Genomic DNA, 16375 nt, shown 5'->3' with positions numbered 1-16375 from the left:
TGGTAAATCAATCCATTATCCAACTGGTATTACGTTTTCCACATGTACGGAGAACAATACTAGAATTGCTTATTTCTTTATGATACTTGGCTTTATAGCTTGGTTGTAAATTAGCTGGTGAAATATTTTTTTCCCGCGAACGTGCCTAAGCACGTATTTCATTAAAAGAAAAGCAGTACGACTGATACAAACCTTAATAGGCAGAGGCTATTAAGGCGGTTATAACGCACCACCAAACAAGTGGCAGACGACTCCAACACCAAAATAAGAATAGCAAGAACAACAAAGGAGGGAACACCCACCCCCAAACCTCGACAAGACCAAGCAACTGAACCTGCTAAAAGATACACCATCATCAGGGATGCATAAAAACTCAGGTGGCAAAGCATCCACCCAGCCAACAAACCAAGGCGGCAAAACATCCGCCCGGGACGATCAACAACCGGAGCAACGACGGCGGCAAAGCATCCTCAATCAGATTTCTCTAGCCCTTTTGGTGCTTGTCTGTGCTGCACCAGATTCCATTGCTCTGTTTGAGGTAAATTCCTATACACTATCTCTACTTTTGTTTTCTCCAATTTTTGTTTTGCAACTACATACAGCTCCATCTAATTGAGGAACGTCTGCGGGTGTAAATTTATGCATCATTTATTTGCGGCATTTTTTGCTCCCCTGCAGATTGCTTGATCGACAAGAATATAAGGTTCCCAACATCATTCTTTACTTCATTCCAGCTTTGCCTGGAGCCGAATACATCAAAAAACTAGAATGGCTAGAACAATGGACATGGAACAAACAAGAGCCGAGAGAAAGGTAACGCTAGATACAAATCCTATATGGGCTTCATCTCCGCAGGGTATCCGCCACGCAGCTTTCTCCACGGGCGCGGCTTCGAGATCCTTAAGCACCCACAAACAGGAACCGGAACTGATTTCCTTTTTTCTGTAGCGCAGGAGCAAATCTGGGCTACCAAACTCAACCGTTGCATGCCCACTGGCATCAAGAGGCTGCAATTGAACATCAAAGTGAGTAGTCAACCAAAAGTTTCTTCAGTGACAATTGATTGTGCTAAATACGCCTGTGAGGAGTTGAACATGATAAAGAAGGAAATGTATTTTAAATTTCAGAACACCATGTGCATTTCAGGCATGTTTGCAGCATCACAGAACATGTAAACCACAACTATATGACAATAGTTATTTTTAGTTTGTTACTCGTACAAATCATCCAGTTCTGATTTCCTGTCTCCCGGCTGACTACAAAGCTGAAGTTATTTTTCCAGGACCTAGTCCATCAGAATTCTAAGCAGTGCCAAAATGTTTTTTTTCCTTGAAATTTCTTGGAAATTTTTAAGGTAGCATGCACGAGGGATGGTCCATAACAGTTGCATAAATCCATAGACAGATAATATTTGTACGCTGAAGCAAAATTAATCAGAAATTATTAAAGTTGCAGGACAGTTTATGTCTATCTATTAGGCCCATGTTCTAAAACATGTCAAATGGAGGGAAGCATATATCCACTATTATTATGTACCAATGTGCCCCAACATAGGAGGCTTTTATTTTTCAGCATGCACTATTTAATGTCCATCATGGAAATCATGTACCACTAAGTACCGCCAAGTTGTTGAATATTATAAAACATTCATGCACATCAATTTCTCACTTGATAAGGCAAAACCTGGATGCTGGATTTGCAGACAGAATTTTCAGCATAACAGCTTATCCATAGCTAGTAAGTTACAAGCAAAAAGGCAACAAGTGATGTTCTCTATGACAGGTAGCAGGAGCCAAATAATTCAAATTAATAGTGTTTATTATTGCCAACGTTAGTCTGTAGGACCTTACCGGGTATCTAGCATGGAGAGGCAGGTCTATTACAATGTTACAGTTTGTTAAAGTGCTGGGCTTGAGATCAAAATGAATCTCAACAGTTGACCTGTTGGATAAAGCTGAGGGTAGTTCAAGGTTGGTGTCTCCAAAAACAGCAACGTCAAGGAAAACTGCAAGATTAAAGAAAAACTCATCAGAATGCAAATAAAAATGCAGTTGCAGTGTTCCTCAGAGTTAGAATTCACCTTTGCGTTCAACAAAATGCTGTAGCTCAAATGGGTCAGCAAACACCCCATTCGGGAGCTTCTCAATTATCACCAGATGGGCATCATAGCCATCAAGGAAATTAACCATGGCATCTTGACGGGCACCAAATTTCACTGAATAGACTAGACGACGGTGAGAACCTTCACCAACCAGTTGCCGGTGCAGTTCTGAGAGTGTAGGCACTTCAACAGCATCAGTAAGCCCTTTGCACAATTCACCAGAGTCAGACATTTCGGCCAAGCCACGGTGGGGAGTAAGCTGGTCAGTGAAGGTGTAGAGATATTCATCGCCAATGTACGTCCTAGAGCAGGGAATACAATTGATGGATTTCTGGCTTCTACCTGCCTGTGCAGTACAATAATTAAAACTTGCCCACACAGGCTTAAACAACTCAGAACAAAAACAAAAGGGAGTCAAAATTCAAAGCACCACATACATAACTAACTAGAAGTAATCCGTAAAGATACAGCTAAGTACCTCAGTCCACCGGACCTGAACGGGCACACATTTAAATCGAACTTGGGATGGATTCACACCTTCTTTAAATTACCAAGTAAATTTCAGCATTTACATCGCTTGTAGCATCCTATCTAAAAGTAAATTTAAGCCACACCACTGAACCTAACTGCTAATCAGCTACGAATGAATGCTTTCCGAAACCCTTCTACAGGCTATACATGGACGCGAGTACGCGAGCCACAACCACCAAATCCGAACCAACGAGACGTCGGTCGCAAATTGCGCGTATGTAAATCCGCCTGAACCAGGAGCACCCGCCCATCCCCACGTACCTGCTCAGGCGACGACGAGGCGGCCGCGGCGGAGATCCAAGCGGCGGCGAGCGCCACGGTGAGCAAGCACGGGCCGCCCGCCACTGCCATAGGAACAGGAGGAGGAGAAGGCGACGCACCCAGCTCGGGGGGCAGAGAGATCAGAGAAGGAAGTGGGGCGCGGGATGCAGGGCGCAGCCCTCTCGCCGGTGCCCGTGTGGAGGTGGCGCGTCCCCACGTGCGGGGGTGGCGCGGATCTCGTCGCGGCGGAGGGCCGGCCTGGTCGACGACGGCGACGGCGAGCGTGTGGGCCGCCGAGCGGGGCCTCTGGGTCCTGGAATTGGGCTCACCCAATTCGGCTGGGCCAACTGAACTCTGACTGGGCCAACCCCGAAATGGCCAGAAGAAGATGCCGAGCAGCCGAGGCAAGGAGTGTCTACCCATCATCCGGGTGATTTTGTTTTCATTTATCAACCACATTTTGGACCTATCAGAGTATACCACGTCATATGTACAAGAGAAATAAAAACTGAGTGACACAACCATTTATTTTCAATCAAAAGTAAAGAACAGTGCACATCTTATTAAAACCGAGTTAGCCTTGATGATGATGAAGGTGCGTCTCGAGCCATACTAGAAGAGTTGTTAATTACTGAGCTTGACAGACTGAATAAATATTACCAATTGCTCTTGTTTGTACAAAATCTTCAACTGTATATAGTGGTTTCAGAAAAATTAAAACTAAAACACTTTGTACATTTAGGATTTACTGAACACTGATTCAGTCGTCTGAATAGTCAGATAGCAATGAATACACTGAATATTTTCTAATAAACATTCAGAACATAGAGCATGCTCACCAATTTGTCTAATAATATAATAACAGCACTGAAAAAAGGACAGAAAACAAATAAAAACTGAGAAACTATCCCACTGTCGCATGCATCACACAACAACAATTTACTGCAGAAATGAAATAGAATTTGTGCACGAACAAATAAAAACGAAGATACGTCCACGGAGCACCTGGATGATTGAGCTGCTACCGGTAGAAAGAGGTGACCGCACCGTAAACTGGGCCGGCCATAATCCACTGGGTTAGCCGGGTACAAACTTTCGTGGACTTCCTTAGCGCTGAGTGCAGCAAATCACCAGCGGCAAACATCTCTCATTGCAGCCGTTTTTTCGGCGTCTGAGATGAGAACCCGGCCACCAAAAGCCGAGTGAGTGGATAGGAGGAAAATTGTGAACCAGAATGGCAGCAAGCCGACGGGCTGACCAAATGAATGGACTGATTATTAACAAAACGAACAACAACCGTCAACTAGAACTAGCCAACAGCAGCACAAATCATGAGAGGAGAGAGAGAGAGAGAGAGAGGACGGAGAGAGATGGACGAGATGAGAGAGAGAGAGGAGGATGAGAGATCGAGAGAGAGAGAGAGAGAGAATGAGAGGGAAGAGGGAGAGAGAGAAGGGAGCGGAGAGAGAGAGAGGAGACGGAGAGAGGAGGAGGAGAGACGGGAGAGGAGAGAGGGGGCGGGGAGACGAGGGGGCGGGGGAGAGAGAGAGAGAGAGAGAGAGAGAGAGAGAGAGAGATGCCGAGGCAGGTGTCAAGCAAAAATAATCTTCACAAATACTCCAACTACAAAGGGAGTTAGTAAGCAACAGCCTTGAGAAATCAAAGAAAGCTAGCAGTCCACTACTATCATAATTCGTACAGTACGTTTCCCAAAATTCAAGCCAAATCAACTTGAGATGGCAGCACAAGTCGTCTCAATCTGCATGTCTCAGGTGACAAGAAAAAAAATACTAGTCGAGACTGAGAGGCTACCTTTGCACTGGAGCCAGAAACCGAAATGCTTCGGCTTGGCAAACCAATCCTCCTCAGTTTAATGAATAAAAGTAGTTTTTCAAACAAAAAAAAAGAATTTAAACTAAAGATGGTCCACGGTTACCCCTTAGGGGTACCAACTTGCATCTCCTAGATCAAACCATTGCACCAAACTATCAAAAAAAAAACATTGCGCCAACCATAAGCTTTTATATCTATTCATCGTCCAAGACTTTGCATGCATTCGGACGGCAGACTTATTCACTGTGCCTTTTCATCCAGGTAATAACTTCTGGTTCTAAATAACAGTATATTACAAACATGGTGCCTAAGACTTGCGCATCACAGAAAATCTGGAGGATACAGCAACAAACCAAATTAATTATTATCCTGTCACACATTCCACTACAACCACAAGAAAGTAAAATAAACTTGGCAAGAAAGTCTAATTATCCCCCAAGAAAACGTGTTCCTGTCGCAGTTGCAGATAAATGTCTAAGCTGGAAGACCATCAAAGAACTTCATGTAGTCATCAAGCTTCTCTTCATGTCTGATCTTTACGATAGAACCGTCCTCTTCCACCTGCAAAGCAAACAACAAACATGTCAGTTAAATGGCCTAGGAAGAAACAAAACATAATGGCAAACGAACCCCTACAAGACATAAGATAGAGGAAAAATGGAATGTCGGTGGTAGTTTGTACCCAGTACTCTGGCGGTCTCAACTTCAGGTTGTAGGTGGAAGCCATGCTCATGCAGTAGGCACCTGCATCATGAACAACCAGTCCAGCTCCCTACAACGGTAATATGTCAGAAGGGAACAGAGGAAACTCTAATCATCAGAGAGAATATAATGGTGTTGAAAAAAGACCTCATCAGGTGTTGGAAGCTCCCTATCTTTTCCAAGGAAATCTGCAGACTCACAAACTGGTCCGACAATATCAAAGGTAGCTACTTCGGCACCAGGAGAGGGGGGAGAGACCAGTTCGATATGCTGCGAGATGAGTAATGGTTCAAAAGATTGTAACAAGGTTCAAGCGCTGAAATTTCTGTGCATGTCATTTTTATTTATGCAGTTAGATTTTGTATGCACTTGAACGACAGATAGATGCTATGCACCCCAAACACAAATTCATGCCGACTATATACAAATATATGCCATCATACTGTGGTCCCAATATCATGATAGTGCTTCATTAAGTTGTAGCAATCCCTGAGTGCCAGGGCGCATAGTTGACTAAGTGCCCATCAAATAGAGAATTAGCAGCGGAAAGAACAATAATAAAAGAAATCTATGGCAAGAAATGAGATATAGCAATATAAAAGCATGGAAAATGGTCGTGTGAAGGATATCATCTCCCTCTTCCTAATTCTTCAAGTTTATTTAACTTGTTAATAAGAAATCTCCAAATTGGCAATGTCACATCAGAAGCAAGGGGTATTTTGGGTACTTTGGACATGGATGACATGTTTAACAAGTTTAAGGACCTGAATATGCAGTTCCCAAGTTCATTCATGGACTTCATTGACACTGCATGACAAGTTGGACCACTCGTGGATCCTACTCTTAAACTTATAGATTATGTCAAGCTGATGCTGGGGTGCCATAGGTGTGTGGTTGAACTTTCTCATCATTCACCAGTTGAACATATAAAAAGTAAATTACTATGATTGGAGAAAGCAACATTCAAAATTATCTCAGACTGCAGTATCCATCAACATAGTAGTAGTAACACTCATCATCGTTAATAAGATCTGAACAAACCTGGTATGCTCCATACAGACTAGGTCTGATGAGTTCTGCCATGCTGCCATCAACAACAATGAAATTCTTCGTACCGTTAGATTTAACACCAGTTACTCTATTGACGAAGCAGCAAGTATTAGCAATCAAGGATCTTCCAGGTTCAATGATAAGAGTAAGATCTCGAGAGAGAACTAATTCTCGCACCTACAACAAAATAATTAGAATAAGCATAATGAATCACAGCATAACCACGTAAGCTAACTTTCCGCATTGCAAAAGGAAAGCTGCTCTTTTAAGGAAAGCATATGAGCCTGCAAACATATGAATCAGAATCATGTTAAAGATGTTGATCTTACAGTGTTGATGAGATCCATAGGTGTAGGCAAGACTGCATCGGTGTGGTGGTAATCTATTCCCAAACCACCTCCGATGTTCAGGTACTCCAACTCAAAACCTTGTGCTCGAATTTCATCAACAAAATTTACCATAAGAACTGCAGCATCTCTGAATATATCAACCTAATAAAAATGGAGCAACACTTCAGATGTAAGAAAGAAGCAGGTACACTACACAGAATACAGTCAAGTCAACAAAGAGGAGTAAAATAGTTTGAGAACTTAAAAGTTCTCCACGAGTGACGCCAAGCTCAAAAGGTTACTCAGCTCAAACCAATAATGTGCAACTTCAGTTTTCAAGGCACAAGCCACCTTGCACTTTAGGGTCCTTTTGACAAAAATGTAACACTAGTCCGTACCAGACAACTTTGCTTAAGAAAAATAATTGAAACGATATTCACTAAAATGAGCATATTAGTACATGGAAGATATACCTCTTGATTCAGTCAATATGCATATTAATTTAAAAATAATTGAGCAATCACATGGTCATCCTCACACAACTTGCTAATAAAACGCAGGCTCATTTTTTACGTTGATATCAATGCATCAAATTTCTGGCACATGCTGCAAATTCCATACTTGCCTCACATTAAACATGATATTTCGTGGAGAATAGTGCTATATGTAGCTACAGACCACTTCACTATAAGACAATAGCAACTTCAATAATTCAGAATTAACAAAACTCGCAAACTTGGCAGTTCAACATGAAACACTGACAGAGAAAGGTGCAAATGTGGTCTGGAGGCAGCAAAACACAATTCAACTTTCTAGTTTTGAAGTGAACAAGTAAATAAGAATTGTTCTGAGATCACATATCAATTAGGGCATTGTTATGGCAGTGTGATAGCCCAGACATCTATCCTTGTTACAGGTTCTATACGGGACTTCAGGATATAGTTTTAATTTTCTAAAACTAAATGGATATAATTGGCATTTAATAAATATCAATTTCTAATCTTCACTCCTTGTCCTTGTCCTCACCCCCTCTCCTGTAGTCCCTGCCTCTCAGGGACTACCCAAAAGAGGGTGCATCTATTGTTAAAGGGTGAAATTATGTAATAGGATCATTGTTCACTGGGACAGCAAAAACTTAACAGCTTTCTACAAAGTAACTGTTCATCTCAAACAATATCTTGCCCATTATGGCAGAAAAAGGTACAGTTTACCACTCCGATAAAGCTCACACAGCAAACGCTAGACATTACATTTATAGTGATATTTAAGAGAAATACTATATAGAAAGAACAAGATATTACCTTTGTAATAGTAGACCCCAGATGACAATGAACACCAACCAACTTGATATCATTCGAGTATGACTTGATAGAGTCCAGAAACCATTGCAATTTCTCATTGCGGATCCCGAATTTGGAAGTTTTATTTCCAGTGGCAACATACGGATGTACCTGTTGACAGAGAAGTTCAATTTTTGTATTAAAAAAACTGAACTGCCCCAATCATTGAATGATATCTTATGTAGGTGTATAACTCCAAAACTTTTCTAAGATGAAAACTCCTTTACTATAATTACCATTACTAATAACTTGTTTGTTCTTTGCTCTCGTTTGGGGCTCTTGTTAGGTTTCATCTCTAGCCTACCCGGAATTGCTTGGGATTAGAAGGCCTTGTGATGGTGGTTGTTCAAAGTTGAAACAGACACAGTGTGGTTGTTTAGTCAGGACTGGGGCGGTGGTTGTCTACAAGATCATCAAGCTATTTAAAGAAAAAAAGTCAACACTCACAGTTAAACCAACAAAAGGTATCCCACTCAAAACAACGCAAAGGGCATAGTGCAAGAAAAATCAACTAAATAATCTCAGTGGCCACAGGTGCATACACATGCCTGTGTGTTTTGGAGAGTGTTAGAGGGTGATCATACCTGCGGATCCACATCTGGATTTATTCTAAGCAAAACAGGCACTCTCTTTCCTGTAGCCCTTGCAGCTCTGACAATATTCTCCAAATCAAATTCGCTGTCCACATTTACAAATACCCCGCTCTCAGCAGCTAACTTGAGATCTTCCAATGTCTTCCCATTTCCGTTAAATATACACCTGATCTTCAAAATACAGATTGAATACAGTTAGTTCCTCTTCAGAATATTAAATGCAAGTGCAAACGCATTTGCTCAATAACCCATTCCATCCCAAGATATAGAAACGTAGGAACAAAGAACGGCACCTGGTGGGGTCGAATCCCGCTTGTAGCGCGAGGCGGAGCTCGTTGCCGCTGACGAGCACGGCGCCGCAGCCGAGCTCGCGCAGGAGGCGCAGCACGGGGAGGTTGTTGTTGGCCTTGACGGCGTACCCCACGACGGAGCGGAGCCCCCCGAGCGCCTCGCGGTAGGCGGCGAAGTTGCGGAGGACCTGCGGCTTGCTGTAGAGGTAGAAGGGGCTCCGCGCCGCCGCCGCCATCGCGTTCTCCACCCGCACCCCCTCGCAGTACAGGTACCCATCGGCTCCGCGGCTGAAGCAGTGCTTCGGCGGCGCCGCGGCCGCCGGCTGCGGCGGCGGGGACGGGGAGGCCGTGGAGACGGAGGCGCGCACGGATGACAGGCGGCGGGCCCGGGGGAAGGAGACGGCGGCGGTGCCGCGGTTCCGGTGGGCGGACGGGCTAGGGTTTAGGGCGGGGAGGAGGGAGCGCGAGAGCATGTTCGCCGCCGCCATGGTTTGGGAAGCTTGGCGCTCAGTACGGTGAGATGCGTCGGCCGCCACAAAGCGGGTTGCGAGCGTGGGCCCTTTGTTCGGCGTGTGTAGGCGTGGCTGGGCTTCTGGGCCAATTTTGTATGGGCTGGTGGGCCGTCTCAACCAATTTTGCTGGGCCGACTGAACACAACGAGGGCTTGGCAAGCGCGGAGCCGCTGGAATGTAAGCGTGGAATCTCACTGAATCTGCGTCCGACAACATAGCAAAAACAACTGAAAAATTCTATATAAAAAAAGCAAAAACAACTGAAATGGCCAGTCAGAAGAAAATGCCGAACGACAAGGGGCAAGCTCGGCAGGTGGCAGGGGGAAATAATCTTCAGCAAATGAATCTCCAGGAGCATGGTTAATGATCTTTTAAAAAACTGACCGTTTATGGTTAGTTCCGTGACAGTGAAGACTGAAGAGTGAACTTATCCTTTCATAATCTGAGGTAACAAAGTTCGGTTGACATGCAGAACGGAGCATAGACAGAGTTCCTCAGCGCTTGATCTTTTCAAGTATGTGTCAACACTGACGAGAAAAAGTAGAGATTTCCCTATCTGAAGACCTACATGTATTATTTACCCTATGAGAAAAACAATAACTTTGCAATCAAGTACTAGTTCACAACAAACATATTTCCCTCCTTTGGTATGTATATGTATATAATTGAAAGTTTGAAACCAAAAAAACCGCCCATGTGCAGCCTCCTCGCAAGTCGAAGAATGGCACTGCTTTACTTCAGTTGCTTCAACAGGGGAAAGACCCTGTCAGCTTCATTTGATCAAGGGTCGTCCTCAAGCCATAGCGCTGGACAGCCAGGTAGCCAGCTCTGAACCCACCTCCATATACCTCGGAAGAATCCGTCTCGATCTGGTTCTTGAAGAATGCTCCGAGCTTCTTCTCAAATTCGGTCATCGTGCCCTTCTTGAAGGTAGGTGCTGAAGATGACGATGCGACGTTGCTACTGGAACCAGCGATGATTTCTGACTCTAGCCACAGGTGGGACAGAACTTGGCAGATGCCCTCTTCAACCTCAATACTAAGATTTCGGAAACCTATAGAAAGAAAATCATGCCAGCAATAGGAGTGGAAATTGTCCTTTTATGGAAGAAAAGTAAGTGCATAAAGTGATGAACTGATGACGATACATGTGAGGTCCAAGAAAAAATGGGAGCATAAACAAGTTACCTTTGAGACGAAGATATGCATGCATCATCTCGTGGGCAAGAATGGATCCAGTTAGTAACCTGTGCAGCCATTATATTAATGAGAAATTGAGAAGTAAGAAGACCTATCTAGCTATGCTTCAGACACAAGAACATCATAAGTTCATGGTCCATTAAAGGTTCACAATTGAACTGCCGGAAGTTTTGCTTCATGGATGACCTGAATAAACAATACATGAGGAAAAATAAAGGTAAAATAATGTACCTTGGTAGACCATATAATATAAGGATCGCAGTCACTTCACACTGCCGAGACAGCTTGTATGGTCCTGTAATCACATCTAGGATTCTGTTTCCTCGCCCGATCTGTGGTCTTTTTAAGATCTGGAAGAATAGCATCACTCAGTACATGCATATCTTAAAAGTTTACCCATGCAACAGATTGCATCAATATATAAAGAACTCACCGTTCTGACAATTTGCTCTTCAGAAAGACATAGACCTCTGGTTTCGGGTAGGTGGTGCCCCTTAAACAAAGCAGACTAAAATGGCATAAGTTTAGGAGTATGTTAAGTGTTGTGCACACCAAATAACTATTTCGTATCACTTACATTTTTCTCAGCTTCCAATGCTTCATTCAGAGCCTGTCTCTCAACCAAAAGTGATGGAATTTGCTGTTCTACTTTCATGTTCAAACCTTCAAAAAATTCTTGAATGTCCATACAAACGTGTTGACATTCTGGAGTATCCATTATTGAATTGAGGCGGCATTCAAAGCAGAGTTTCCTCCCATCATCTAATGTTGCGTACTCGATCACTCTAGGCAACACCTGCTTACACTTTTATCATCATTTGTGAAAAATATTTAACTGAGAGGTATTATGTTTGGAAAAATTGGGTTATAAGCTGCTCGAACATATCTAAACTCTCCATGCAGGTCTTGTATCAGTTATCACCACACAGCACATTGGTGGCATGGGCCAAAACCACAAGTTGGCTGGGGTACTGTGCTGGTATTCGGTATTCCTAAAACTCTAGCACCGAAGTGCATGGTAACAACCAAAAATTGCGACAGCAAGAACAAGAGCATTGGAACGAAGTGATATAGCTCCTTACAAATATTTATGCTGGCGTTAGTGATCTATTGATTTCAAGTAAATAAGTGGTATCTTATTTTACTATTACTAATTGGAGGCTCATTTGAAGCCACCTAGGATCCTAGGTGGACACTTAAAAAATAGAGAAATCCTAAAAATTCCTACAAAATATAGAAACATCTGGCCATCAATCTGACAACTATAATCATAATAGTTGTTGGATCTGTTATCTTTTCTAATAAATTACCCACATTTGCCATTATGAAAAAAAGACTAAAGTGACCACTAAACATTATCTAAATTACCCACCTCTGTCATTATAAAAAAAAATCTGAACTAACCCCCTAATCTTCGTGTAAATTATCCACCTCTACCATTATAAAAAAATATGAAGTAACCCTCTAATCTTCGTGTAAAACTCTTCGATGTAATTTTATTTCCTTTATGTCATTTTGTGTCAAGTTGTCCTTTTGTATCACCAATTGTTTTTCTTGATATGAATCAGATACGAGACACCTTTCTGGTATCTTTCTCCAAAAAAAACTCTAATCATAATAGTTGTTGGATCTGTTATTTTTTCTAATAAATTAACTACCTTTGCCATTATAAAAATAGACTAAAGTAAATCCTAAATATTGTATCTAAATTACACACATCTGCATTATAAAAAAACTGAACTAACCCCCTAATCTTCATGTAAATTACCCACCTCTGCAAATATAGAAAAAAAATCTAAAGTAACCACCTAATCTTCGTGTAAATTACCCACCTATGCTATTATAAAAAAAATATAAATGATCCCATAAATTTGCATAACATTGTAAAAATTTAAAACAGCCCCTACATTTGAATATAAATTATATAAGTGCAACAAAATATTAGAGTGCACCAATATAAACTTGTAAATTATTATTTCTATCATTATTAATACATCATTTATATTATTGTTTTTATAAAAATGCTACCCACGATATATGTCACCATGTATTGATGTATGATGGATGAGATAAAAATACCAATTTACAAATAAATATTTCATAACATATATCAAACATGCATAGATGTGTGATGCAAAATGAGATCCATTGCAACTAGATAATGATAAATATATATATTAGAGTATGTGTTAGAATATTTAATAGGGGAAAGAGGTGTGAGGTAGAGATAATTATAATTATTAGCTATAAGGCTTATTTTTATATTAATTCTAATTATTCTGTGCGGGAGCACGGGTTGATAGACTAGTGTTTTCAAATGTCAGTGAAAAGTTAACAGCTCCCACCCAGGAACTGGCCAGGGGAACTTTTCTCATTGACAGATATAAAACCTTGTACTGACCTCCATTCTTTCACAACTGCAGCACCTAGGAGTGCCATCATCTTCATGTGAAGGACAGTACTTCTGCATCCAGAAAGGATGTGCTCGGTATTCAATGAGGCCATGTCTATTTGTTGGAATCTAGGGAAGGAAAACGTAATTATAGTTATATAGACAGATCAAAAATATAATTCTGACTAATATTTTCATGCTTATCATACAATTGAATTGTGGACACTTACAAAGTTGTCACAAACATCGCATTTTGGATGAAAACACTCTTTGTAGCAGGATCTGTGGTAGGGCTGATCTTTGCGCATAGAAAACTGCACAAAAGAAGCACTATCATCAATCAGTTGATTTAATTGAAGAATGCTAATATATACAAACATAATACTCTCATATACCTCATACTCGGATATGGGCTTGATGCAAGCAAAACATCTGAAGCACTCAGGATGCCAAACTGAACCCATACAACTAAGGAAACGGCCATGGCCAATTGGGTCATCGCATCCAGCACAAGTCCTACACAAATAACAGGACTTCTGGTCAAGTCAGTGATGGAATGCTAATAGACAATCGGAGTGGACCTTGAAATTTGCAGTCTCATATGATAACTTAGTTACACATGCCTGTTAGCATATGTGTAGAGCTAATCGTTCCATGAGTTCTCTTGGAAAACTCTACCTTGAAAGAACACACTTACTTTTATTGCAAAAAGTCTTATGTTTGTTTTGTTTTTTGAGAAATTTGGTTAGAGTACTGGCTGGGTCATATCCCTGTTTCATAGCAATGTTGAAATGCTATACTAAAATACCAAAGAAACCAGAGGAAGAAATAGACAAATGAATCCACTTGCTGGGTAAACATGTGGAGGTGGCTCCTTTGCTGGAACATACTGTTGAGGAGGCACATCCTCAATAGGAACATACCGTCGATGAGGTACATTCTCATCAGGAACATTCTGTCGAGGAGGAGATCCGGCATTCAGGCTCTCCTGCGGTGCTCGTGCAAGTTGTTCTACCTGGTCTGCCGGTAACTTTTCCTCATTGATAACATGTAAATTCATATCATCCTGCCTTTTAAGACTATCGATAATTTCTTTTACTGTGGGTCTGTTAGTCTCATCAAATTGCACACAGTTTAGACCCATTTCAATGCATCTTCTTATTTGCTGGCAACTCTTTTCCAGTGATGTGCACCTTGAGTCTTCCAAGCGATTCCTCCACTTTTCAAGCACCTGTGGAACTGGTATTCAGAGCTAGAGCAGTACAGTGCAAAGGGGGAAAAATAACTCCACAAGTCCACAACATGTTCAATGCACGTGGGCAAAATACTCTTACATTCTCCTCTTAATGAAAAACGTGCTCAGACACGGTCGCGAAAAAAAAATATTCTTACATTCTCAATGAAATCCGGCATAGACAACCCAGTACTATCAGGGGTGTCTCTGCGTCCAGTGATTATTTCTATGACTATTACTCCCAAGCTGAATATGTCTGACTTCTTTGTTATTATTCCTTTGTGCAAGTATTCTGGTGCCATGTAACCACTACATAACAACATGGAGGGCCATAAATGCATTTCAGATATCGCATAAAGTAATTATCATGGGAGCATTCAACTTACAATGATCCACCCGTATTCGTAGCATAAATATGAGATTGTTGTTCACCAAAGAGCCTGGAGAGACCAAAATCCGCAATTCTCGGCACCATCTCATTTGTTAGCAATATATTGCCAGGCTTTAGATCCAAGTGTATTATCGGAGTATTTGTTTGGCTTTCCTCATGAAGGTAATGTAAACCAGAACAGATGCCCCTAATTATTCCGTAACGCTTGTGCCAATCAAGTCCACAAGATTCATCTGCATGTGAAAGATGAACAACAGAGTGTTCGAGAAAAGAAAATGAACAGCAGAGACTCCATATAGGACATAAATCTGATGGTTTTGGTTGCACAGCAAAAAAAACTATTTGGATTCTAGCATGTGTTCTCTTCTCTATTGTTTACAAATCAACATCAGCATTATACAATACTTCCCTGGCATATCATTGTATTATAAGTATGCAAATATTCCAATGTACCTGAAATATGTCTGTCAAGGCTTCCATTTGGCAGATATTCCAAGCAAAGCAACTTTTCTGGCATCTCCGCAAAACAATATCTCCCGTTATGCAGTATGCATAGATGTCGTGTTTCAAAGCAGTATCCTAGAAAACGAACTATATTTTTGTGCTTAAGCATCATAAGATGATAAACCTCGTTCTCAAATTGTACATCATTAACTCCTGGCATGGACACAAGCTTCTTCACAGCAACTACATCCGCATTTTCGAGCACTCCCTATGCAAAGTCATTGTTAATACATACATGCTTTTGTGAATTAAATGAGGCTGCATGTTTTTTATTTTCGGAGGTTGGAAAGACAGAAATTTATTTTACCTTATAAACCACTCCAAAACCACCTCTGCCAATCTCTCGCTCATCTGAGAAGTTGTCTGTGATATCTGATAAAAGTTCTAATGATAGCTTGCATAGTTTTGCTTGTATGTCTTGTACCATACTCTCCAGGTTACGACATCTGCTAGATTCACCAACCATTTCGTTTTCTTTTCCTGATTACAGAGGGGCACTATGCCACGAGATAAAGCATATATTAGTCCCACAAAGTGCAAATAAAACTTAGCTTAAATTTTTTTCCCGATTTCCTCCACTGTTTTTGAAGTACAACGTTTTTAACCTTTTTTGGTTAAGCAGAAATTTTATCTCTTTCAAGGATGCAATGAATTCGGTGTCCTCCAGCTTCCTTGCCAGAGTCACCAATCTCGCGATGAAGATACAAGAAATCGAATCATTGGATGAAGGTCTTCATGATTGTCATGCAGGTAGCGCCAGAATGGGTCCAATTTGAATAAGATGCAGCTTGCAAGAAAAATACTAGGAGAACATAACATCCAGAATACTACAGATCAGAGATATTTACCTGGCGAAGCTCAGCAGCCTTTCCCTTCCAGAGTTCTGCTCCCGGGAAGGTAGAATCTGTCTCATTTCACCCGTTTCCACGCCTCCGTGAGTGCCGCACTAGGAAAAGGAAAGAAGATGTGGGCAGGGCCGCAGGGGTCCTCACTTGTTGACCAGAGAGAGACTCTTTTCGTTTTTTTACTCAGGCCCTGTTTAGTTTCAAAAAAAAAATTATACAGTATCCATCACATCGAATCTTCGGATGCATGCATGGAACATTAAATATA

General features: G+C 41.5%; 3 protein-coding genes and 1 long non-coding RNA gene across 7 annotated transcripts; 1 reads left to right on the top strand and 3 right to left on the bottom strand.

Annotated features, from left to right (window-relative positions):
* The first annotated feature begins 281 nt into the window (after positions 1 to 281).
* Positions 282 to 1301, top strand: LOC120700003. Its single transcript, XR_005685752.1, has 2 exons — positions 282 to 538; positions 679 to 1301. It is a non-coding gene; the product is annotated as an uncharacterized LOC120700003 (long non-coding RNA).
* LOC120700000 (phosphatidylinositol-glycan biosynthesis class X protein-like) lies at positions 625 to 3244 on the bottom strand. The gene is made up of 4 exons (XM_039984133.1): positions 2894 to 3244; positions 2081 to 2447; positions 1851 to 2005; positions 625 to 1007 (listed from the first exon to the last, which is right to left on the bottom strand). Exons 1-4 carry the CDS (start codon positions 2981 to 2983, stop codon positions 756 to 758), a joined length of 864 nt encoding a protein of 287 aa, XP_039840067.1. The 5' UTR covers positions 2984 to 3244; the 3' UTR covers positions 625 to 755.
* Positions 3245 to 4895: 1651 nt separating this feature from the next.
* Positions 4896 to 9565, bottom strand: LOC120699999 (probable diaminopimelate decarboxylase, chloroplastic). 2 transcript variants are annotated; one of them, XR_005685750.1, is made up of 9 exons: positions 9034 to 9565; positions 8732 to 8906; positions 8109 to 8258; positions 6808 to 6969; positions 6470 to 6655; positions 5576 to 5698; positions 5409 to 5498; positions 5079 to 5287; positions 4901 to 5039 (listed from the first exon to the last, which is right to left on the bottom strand). XR_005685750.1 is itself a non-coding variant. In XM_039984132.1 (8 exons), exons 1-8 carry the CDS (start codon positions 9516 to 9518, stop codon positions 5201 to 5203), a joined length of 1458 nt encoding a protein of 485 aa, XP_039840066.1. In that variant the 5' UTR covers positions 9519 to 9565; the 3' UTR covers positions 4896 to 5200. The 2 variants fall into 2 exon arrangements, 1 of the variants encoding a protein (XP_039840066.1); XM_039984132.1 differs by having other exon boundaries at positions 4896 to 5287.
* Positions 9566 to 9957: 392 nt separating this feature from the next.
* On the bottom strand, positions 9958 to 16250 carry LOC120699997 (protein DA1-related 1-like). Of its 3 annotated transcripts, XM_039984129.1 has the most exons (15): positions 16111 to 16231; positions 15868 to 15993; positions 15570 to 15759; positions 15212 to 15470; positions 14754 to 14991; positions 14526 to 14676; positions 14057 to 14364; positions 13529 to 13649; positions 13364 to 13447; positions 13143 to 13262; positions 11319 to 11537; positions 11175 to 11249; positions 10973 to 11091; positions 10730 to 10788; positions 9958 to 10596 (listed from the first exon to the last, which is right to left on the bottom strand). In XM_039984129.1, the coding sequence occupies exons 3-15, from the start codon at positions 15726 to 15728 to the stop codon at positions 10289 to 10291; spliced, it is 2220 nt and encodes a 739-aa protein (XP_039840063.1). In that variant the 5' UTR covers positions 15729 to 15759; positions 15868 to 15993; positions 16111 to 16231; the 3' UTR covers positions 9958 to 10288. The 3 variants fall into 3 exon arrangements, with proteins under 3 accessions (XP_039840063.1, XP_039840062.1, XP_039840064.1); XM_039984128.1 differs by lacking the exon at positions 15868 to 15993 and having other exon boundaries at positions 16111 to 16250; XM_039984130.1 differs by lacking the exon at positions 15868 to 15993 and having other exon boundaries at positions 11175 to 11234; positions 16111 to 16250.
* Between the last annotated feature and the right edge of the window lie 125 nt (positions 16251 to 16375).

This window comes from Panicum virgatum, chromosome 3K, assembly GCF_016808335.1.
Source record: "Panicum virgatum strain AP13 chromosome 3K, P.virgatum_v5, whole genome shotgun sequence".
Lineage (NCBI taxonomy): Eukaryota > Viridiplantae > Streptophyta > Magnoliopsida > Poales > Poaceae > Panicum > Panicum virgatum.
Note: the sequence above shows the minus strand (reverse complement) of the source record. Positions and strands in the feature narration are given on the sequence as shown.